The 8,095-nt window shown below is 39.5% G+C and overlaps 1 protein-coding gene across 2 annotated transcripts in view; it reads left to right on the top strand.

The window, feature by feature from the left end:
- The window catches only part of dlg3 (discs, large homolog 3 (Drosophila)), a 91,011-nt gene that overhangs the window by 44,228 nt on the left and 38,688 nt on the right, over positions 1-8,095 (top strand). For both annotated transcript variants that reach the window (XM_037675231.1, XM_037675232.1), the window contains exons 2-7: positions 1,547-1,600; positions 2,013-2,063; positions 3,964-4,088; positions 4,473-4,642; positions 4,940-5,076; positions 7,053-7,197. In XM_037675231.1, coding sequence (XP_037531159.1) covers positions 1,547-1,600; positions 2,013-2,063; positions 3,964-4,088; positions 4,473-4,642; positions 4,940-5,076; positions 7,053-7,197 — 682 coding nt within the window. The remainder of the gene's footprint in view (positions 1-1,546; positions 1,601-2,012; positions 2,064-3,963; positions 4,089-4,472; positions 4,643-4,939; positions 5,077-7,052; positions 7,198-8,095) is intronic.

Consider the following 8,095-nt stretch of genomic DNA (forward strand, 5'->3'; position numbering starts at 1 on the left):
CCCATTTTACTATAAACCATTAGTTCAGGTGGCGCAGTTTCTCTTTCTTCGTGAACAACACTTGATTAATAGGAGAATACTCAAGCCACTAAAGTTCCACTCCAGGTTTCCTGGTCCAACTCTAAACACAGCAGCCTGTTGCCACGGTCACAATATACGGTGGTCACAGAATATGGTGTAACACCGGCAGTGTTTCTGTGCGTCTCCTCCTGCCTCGGCAGAAAACGCGCACAGGTGGAAGAGGTGGAGACACCTCTGTGTTACTCGCTCACCAGTTTAGCGAGCTTTGTGTGGGCAGTTGTTGACGGGGGGGGGGGGGGGGGGTCATAAAAATGTATACATGTTAGGAGGAGAGAAGTGGAGTGCTACGTCTGTAGCATGTTAGCTTAGCAGTAACTGTGATGCTGTAAGACTCTGCAGGTGTAAGAGACGCTGTGTGTTCAGGTGCATTAACGTTGAAATGTCTTCAAAACCTCACACCTTATTGTCCTCAAGCTTCATGAGAAACATCATTTAGATGAGGAGTGTTGAACACAAGTAAAAAAGTCTAGTGGTGATGTTTTTTTAATTTCACAATAAACACAAATAGTGCCGACCTGATGCTCTGTATTAAAGTGTATTAAAGTTAAAATTACTTTAAACCCACAGCTGAATTTACACAAACTTGGTGAGAAACATGTTTTAAATGTGTGGAATTAAAGGAAATCTAGGTGAAATGCTGCTTTTTTGTTCACTAGTGAACACCTTTTTTAACGAGCGCCGCACACCTACACACATTATGGTGTCCCCCCCACATTACGGATGCTTCTGACGCCCTTGAATCAGCTGTATTTTGCCTGTGCAGCGCGGCAAAATGCAGCTGATTTGACGTTTGCTCCAGGAGTTCAGGAGCAAGACGAAGGTGGCTTGGTATGGCAAGCCAAGTGTCTCATTAATCGCCACTTTTACCTATTAGTGAGACACTTGGCTTGCCATAATGCTCGAGGGCCCTCTAGTGATTTAAATTTTTAGTGTTCAATATTGTCCATGTCAGAATAAATGAAATCATCAGATCTCAGCCAAAAATTGGTTTATAAATATGAGGAAAAAACATAAATACATTGCTTTGCTGTATAAGTAGCAGGCATGCTAATTTATGCAAAAAAACTTCGACTTATACAGCAAAATTTATGGTACATGGTCAATAAATGATAAAATTGTGCATTTTCTATGTGATACTACATGGTGTAAAGTGAAACTCGACGTGGGATAAAAGTGTTGTCTCAACAGCTGAAACGCAAGCTGGTTTGTTTTATGAGGTGACTGTAGGATGTCTGGCTGTGGCGGTTAATAAGCGGCGGTCTCTCTGCCCCAGTCCTCATTCTCGATCCTCACACCTTTCAACACCCCCTCCGACTCGTCCCTTCCCACATTCTCCATCCCACGGAGACTCACTGGCTGTTCCTATGGCATCTTCTGCTCCCAGGCAATACTGTGTATACTTGATTACGCCTGTGCGCTGCCAGCCTCACACGTTGAACTAATGTGCGTCTCTTCGTATTCGCAGGCCAACCCTCCCCCCATCATTGTCAACGCAGACTCACTAGACGCAGGCCCTTATGTAAGTATCTGCTCTCGCTGTCTGTACAGTATGGATCCTTTTTTATTCCCACTTCCTCTGCTGCAAAGACGTGTTTGTATGTTTGCGTGTAGATGCACGTGAAAAGGCCTCCTTTTGGTTGTAAGAGGCTTTTTACCATGTGTACACACATTTCTTATCCTTTTTGCCCTGAATATTAGTATACAATGTGCCTTTTTATTAAGAAATATTATAAATTTGGTTAAACAAAAAAATAAAAAAAATTGCATGCAAAAAATAGTGTAATTTAAATTTAATAAATAATCCTAAATTCATCAGTGGTCTGTTTATATGTATATGGTTGTTTACAGTTAGGGGTGTAGCTTTTTTTCTTTTTCTTTTTTAAGAAATATTTTTGCAAAATGACATTGCTAACATGTGTGTTTTTTGACAGGTAAATGGCAGTGATGGCATGTATAAATATGAAGAGATCATTTTAGAGAGGGTAAGCTCTGCCAGTCTCTTTATAATGTCTGCATGATGGATTTCTACCCACTAGGTGGTAGCAAGAAGCTCTTTCTTTTCTAATTGAGCCTAAAGAGTGTAAATAACAGTCAGTTATTTATTTCTTTAAATTTAGAAGAATCATGGGCTTAAAGGTTTAATTTATAGCTTTAAAATAATTGCATCAAAATAGTCTTATATGCGATGTAAAGAAGTACAATTCCAGTGATGCACGGCTTTTACGTAATCCGAAGCACATGTCCTCAGCAGACGCCAGAAATGTAAAGTGCTCTCCAGTTCGATTGTTCAGCAGGCACCGCTGCACTTGGCAGTAGTGGTTTAGCTTCTAGTGGGGGAGCTATATGCTCTTTTTATTATTCCACCTACATGCTGATGCACCTCCAAACTCTAGATGGATGTACAGTATATCTATGTCTTTTTCACTCTAAGTGGCATTTCTGCACCCGGAAAGCTTAAATAAACTATGCCAAGTCTCACTTTAAAATGTCTGTGGGTGTGTAACATTTGGTGGTGAGGCCCAGTACAGACTCCTCTCTGCTCTGGAGCAGCATGCTGGAAGACCTCAGCCTCCTACTGTCCTAATCTGTTGCGACCGCCATTCATTAATTATAGAAAATAATGAAGTGAAGTCTTTTCTCAGCTGTCTTGTTTACTGCCTGTCTCTGCAGCGAAGACTGTCAGATGCAGCAGTGTGCCTGAACCCACTGGATTCAAATGGGACTTGTGTAATTTTTGGGATGAGAAAGAAATGGCGGTGTCTATGTGCTGCAGAAAATGGGAGGCCAGCTTTCCTGGTCCCTATCTAATGGACACTGGGCATTTCTAAAACTCCATAGGTTGATAAAGCATGTGTGGCACATGAGCAGTGGTGGACAAAGTACTCATTTCTAGTACTTAAGTAAAAGTATTGATACTCATGGTCAAATCTTACTCAACTACAAGTAAATGTTGCTCAGTCAAAAGTTTACTCAAGTTAAAGTACTAAAGTACTTACTTTTGAAAATATTTAAGTATTCAGAAGTACATGAATTTAAAAAATACTCAAGTATCTAAAAGTACATATTATATTTTCTAATATCAGTACATTGCTGTATTGTTTTGAGTTATTTTACAGAACCTTGTAATTCTGAAACCACCTGATGATGTATCGACATGTAGAACCACTCTAACAGCATAAAACCTGTAAACTACAAATAATCTCTTCCCTGCATTTTACATGTTTGTGGAACGTCATGGAAATCCTAACAGATGATGCACATTTAGTCTTTTCTTCAGCTTCAGTATTCATGCACCACATTGTTTGTCTGTAAAAGTGCATAGATTGACAGAACTTAACACAGGAGAGGAAACAGTAACACTGATAAATGAAAGTTCTGCCATACTTAACGTAGAAGCTTACAAAACAATGAATGTTCTGCACACATGAATCTAAAATAATACCTGAATTAACAACTGACCAACTGCATTTAAGGAAAGAAAAACAGCAACAGTGGATTACAAAACTGAGCCAAAAGGAACGAGTAACAAGAAGATTCCTAGAAATGTAGTTAAGTCGAAAGTACAATATTTGTCTTTGAAATGTAGTGGAGTGAAAGTCCTAAGTTCCAAAAAAATAAAATACTCAAGTAAAGTAAAGATACTCAGAAAATGTACTTACATAAGTACAGTACTCAAGTACATGTACTCTGTAACTGTCCACCACTGCACATAAGCAATATTCTTATATGATTGTGCATCCAAAAGTAAACATCAGAAATCCCTTCAGAAACCAATACAGCAGTTTGCTTCTGTTGTGTGATACAATGCACTACTTCTAAATGAATGCATGTATGTGCTTTTCTTGTACCCTAATGCAAATGCTCGTCATAATCTGTGTTCAGGGTAACTCTGGCCTGGGCTTTAGCATTGCTGGAGGAATAGACAATCCCCACATTCCTGATGATCCAGGGATTTTCATCACCAAGATAATCCCTGGAGGAGCAGCTGCTATGGATGGACGGCTGGGGTAAGTTTGTCTCTTCCACAGCGCTCCCCTCTATCTCACCTCGTTCACTTTTTCGTTGTTGTTGTTGCTCTTTTCAAGTTCAACTGCACTCTCCGTCCTCCTTCTGCTTTAACCTCTCTACTCTCATCTTTAGCTCTCACCAACACTGTGTCCCGCCAGGCAGGGCTGTGTGGGAGGCAGAGTTTCTTCAGCTCTCTGTCTCCCGGCTCTGTGTGCTTCCACAGTTATGATTCACTGCAAAACCAAAGCCTGAAACATGCAAAAAAATTATGTTATGCAGTGCTTTTCCTAAAGATTTCTGATTATCTTGGCTCTTGTTGGGTCTCCTTGCCTTTGTATACTAAACATAGTGTTGTGTTTGTTGTATATTTGAACTTTCCTCAGGGTTAACGATTGCGTACTGCGTGTGAACGATGTCGATGTTTCCGAGGTGGTTCACAGCCGAGCAGTGGAAGCTCTTAAGGAGGCGGGGCCTGTGGTTCGGCTGCTGGTTCGACGGAGGCAGGCCCCACCTGAAACAATTCTGGAGGTTAACCTGCTCAAAGGGCCCAAAGGTAAGAAAACTTATAGAGAAAATAAAAACCTTCATTGTCACACATTCATGCTTTCAGAAGATTGCAAAACTGATTCTCTTGTTAAGATTTTAAATACATTCATCGATGTGGAATAACTAATTTCAAAACAGTCTGTATTAAGATCAAAGTTCATGCTCAATAATCCAGGTAAAAATCCAACAAAGGTAAGTCAGGTCCTCTGGTGGTTTCTTTGTGCAAACTTTGTTGGAGCATGTATTTAGGTTGACTACGTACATGATTTTGTGATGACTGTATGATTGTGTGTTATTCTTTCAGGACTGGGATTTAGTATTGCTGGAGGGATTGGGAATCAGCATATTCCAGGAGATAATAGCATCTATATTACCAAGATCATAGAAGGAGGAGCTGCCCAGAAAGATGGACGTCTGCAGACTGGAGACCGCCTGCTAGCTGTGAGCCTGCACCTCACGTTCATACAGATACATTGCTGCAATTTAAATCTAAATAAAATCAAGTCTTTATATTTGTTGGAAAGTTAAACTTTGTTTTTATAGTATTACAAAAACTTTTGAGCGTTCAAAGTGTGTTTAAAGACATGGTATAAACTAGAGGTCGAACTAGGGTGTTTTTATGTAGCTGTTGCAGATCTTTATAAATCAATGCAATCCATGGCAGAGATACAAGACTGATGTCTTATTTTTGGCTGATGTGCATTTTTTATTTAAATACATGTCATGTTGTGCAGAGTGGTTGACCCTAAAAATGACAGAGGTCAAATTGGAACAAAAAAAATTTAAGTTGTTTAATAATAAATGAGTTCAGGCAGCAAACAGAAGATTTGTGAAGAGCATGAACTAAACAAGGAGCTGGTAACCAAAATAAACAATGAACAAAAAGCATGTGCAGCACTAGAACTTAGCAATGACTGCGAGAAAACAGCGGCTATGAATATGCTGAGGAGTGATCGCTAGGCCTGTCACGATAACAAATTTTGCTGGGCGATTAATTGTCTCAGAAATTATGCGATAAACAATAATATTTGAAACTTGACAATAATTAGTAATGTCAAATTTAAGAAGAAATGTTGGTTAATGTTTGTGTGTAGTACCATTTTTGACCACTAGATGGCAGTATAAGACTGTTTGAAATGAAGGATGGATAGTGAGGGAGCGAGCAGCGTGTCTCTTGAAGAAAATGGGAGGGAGGCCTTTTGACATGACAAAGGTTGTCTCTCGTTCTTGTTTTTTGGTTCTCACAATGGCGGACGCTCGGAATTTTGGAGCTTTGACAAGACCGAGGTTTTTTCCCGAGGTCGACCTGTTAACTTAGCTCGTAGCTTAGCTTCTCAGCTTAGCTGCTTTTAACGATCCAAAAACTTGATTTTTGACGGTTAAAACAGATTTTAAAGAGAAAAGGATGAGTCAGTGAAGAGTACCAGAGTTGAGCTTTTGTCATCCAGTATCTTCAGTAGAAAGAGAGAGACATGAAGAAGTGATAAAGACGATAAATGAAAAGGAGGTCGATAATTTTCATTTATCATGCGATTAATTGATTTATTGTTTATCGCGGCAGGCCTAGTGATCGTTGAGTGATTGCAGCTGGGCTAATTAGCAGATGTGAGACAGGTTGTAAATTACCAAAAGCCAAGGATCACAGAGATCCATGGGTCAGTGACTCATGGAGAACCTGGCAAACTGTAAACACGCTAAATACAAAATATTGTCTTATATTGTCTTAAGAAAAACACGACCAAAAAACACAAATTCTAGATAATGAGAGAAATATAAGAGTAAATGCTTAGCTGAAATAAATATACATTTAACAGTCCTAAGAAAAACTTGCACACTTAAAGTTAAAGAAGAGCAGTTCCTCCTTAAAAATGTAAAATTTGGGGGTTATATTAAGCAGCAGTAGCTGCAGCTGCATCTTCATTTTCCTGCTTGGTAAATTATTAAAATGCACAAACATTGCTGACTGCCAGTAATTGTAAAAGTTGCCAATATCTGCTAATTTGGTCACTATATTATACCCACTTTTAAAATTAGGTTTATATATCAAAACCTGTTTTTTGGCATAGATGTGCTGTTCTTTATTACACCACTGAGTAAGAACATAAAGCTTCGATGCGTCCTAACTACTGAACTATGTGGTGTTTATTTATTTTTTTTATCTGATGACAAATTATAAGAAAAGTGAACACAACAAAAAAAAGTCTACACACTTTGAAAGCGTCTACCTTTTGATCTTGACCTCTGGTAATGCCACAAAAAAAAAATTCTCTCTGCAGTTAAAACGTACTGAGCTATGAATCATTATTGTGTTGGCTGGTGTGAGGACTTTGTGATGTTGTCACGGCTCAGCAAAGGCAAACAGCTTTTATGTGTTGATGCAAATTTATTTTCTTTTATTTAATTTTTTGATTATTCAGGTGAACAACATCGTGCTGCAGGATGTGCGTCATGAGGAGGCGGTAGCTGCACTGAAGAACACCTCCGATATGGTTTACCTCAAGGTGGCCAAGCCAGGACCCGTGCATCTGAACGACATGTACGCCCCTCCAGATTACTCCAGCAGTACGTATCTACCTCGTCGTGTTATTCCAATCATCCTGATACTTCCATTAATTTTGTAGTCACCATGCACATACAGTCAGCTCTAAAATTGCAGCACGTTTATTGTCCCCTGTTGCATAGCAAATAGGGGGAATTGGAAATACCCTCCGTTTGTCTGTTTGTCCGTCGGTTCGCTCATGCATGTTGTGAGCATGATAACTTGAAAAATAAGTGAGATACTGACTTCCATTTTGGTGTGTGCCTACATAAGTAAGACAGTTTCCTTACGGAAATTGAGTTGCCTTGTCAAAATCCAAGATGGCTGCAACCATATATGTCCGCCTTTTTGCAAGCATGATAAATTTAAAAATAACCAACATGCTGATTTCCATTTTGGTGTGTGGCTGCATTGCATCGACGTAAGAAAGGTCACTATCAAAAATTGGGTTTCCACGTCAAAATTCAAGGTGGCCACCGCTATATATACAGTATAAGTACAGTAGTGCCTCGCTACATCGCGGTTCGTTTATCTCGGACTCGCTCTATCACGGTTTTTCAAAATAAGATTGGACATGACACACAATTGGCTGATTGATGGGTGAGTCGCACATGGGCATGGAATTTTTATTTAAAATAAACTATTTTAAGATATTTAGCACCTCCTGCACATGTGTGCACCCCACACTGCAGGATAAGCTTCCTGCTGCAGCTGTTCAACGTGCAGAGCGGAGAAGTGGGCGTGGCCAAGAACGCTTGCAGGTGGCAAAGGGCAGAGGAGGCAGGGAACTGAAATCATGACATTCTGTGCTCTTTTAGCACGTTTAGAAACATTGTTTAGAATATTGCAAGAGTGTGGGAAGGGTTTTAAAACGTCTATATATATGTATGTATATATATATATATATATATATGTATGTAT

The sequence above is a fragment of the Nematolebias whitei genome, chromosome 4, assembly GCF_014905685.2.
Source record: "Nematolebias whitei isolate Nwh7 chromosome 4, NemWhi1, whole genome shotgun sequence".
NCBI lineage: Eukaryota > Metazoa > Chordata > Actinopteri > Cyprinodontiformes > Rivulidae > Nematolebias > Nematolebias whitei.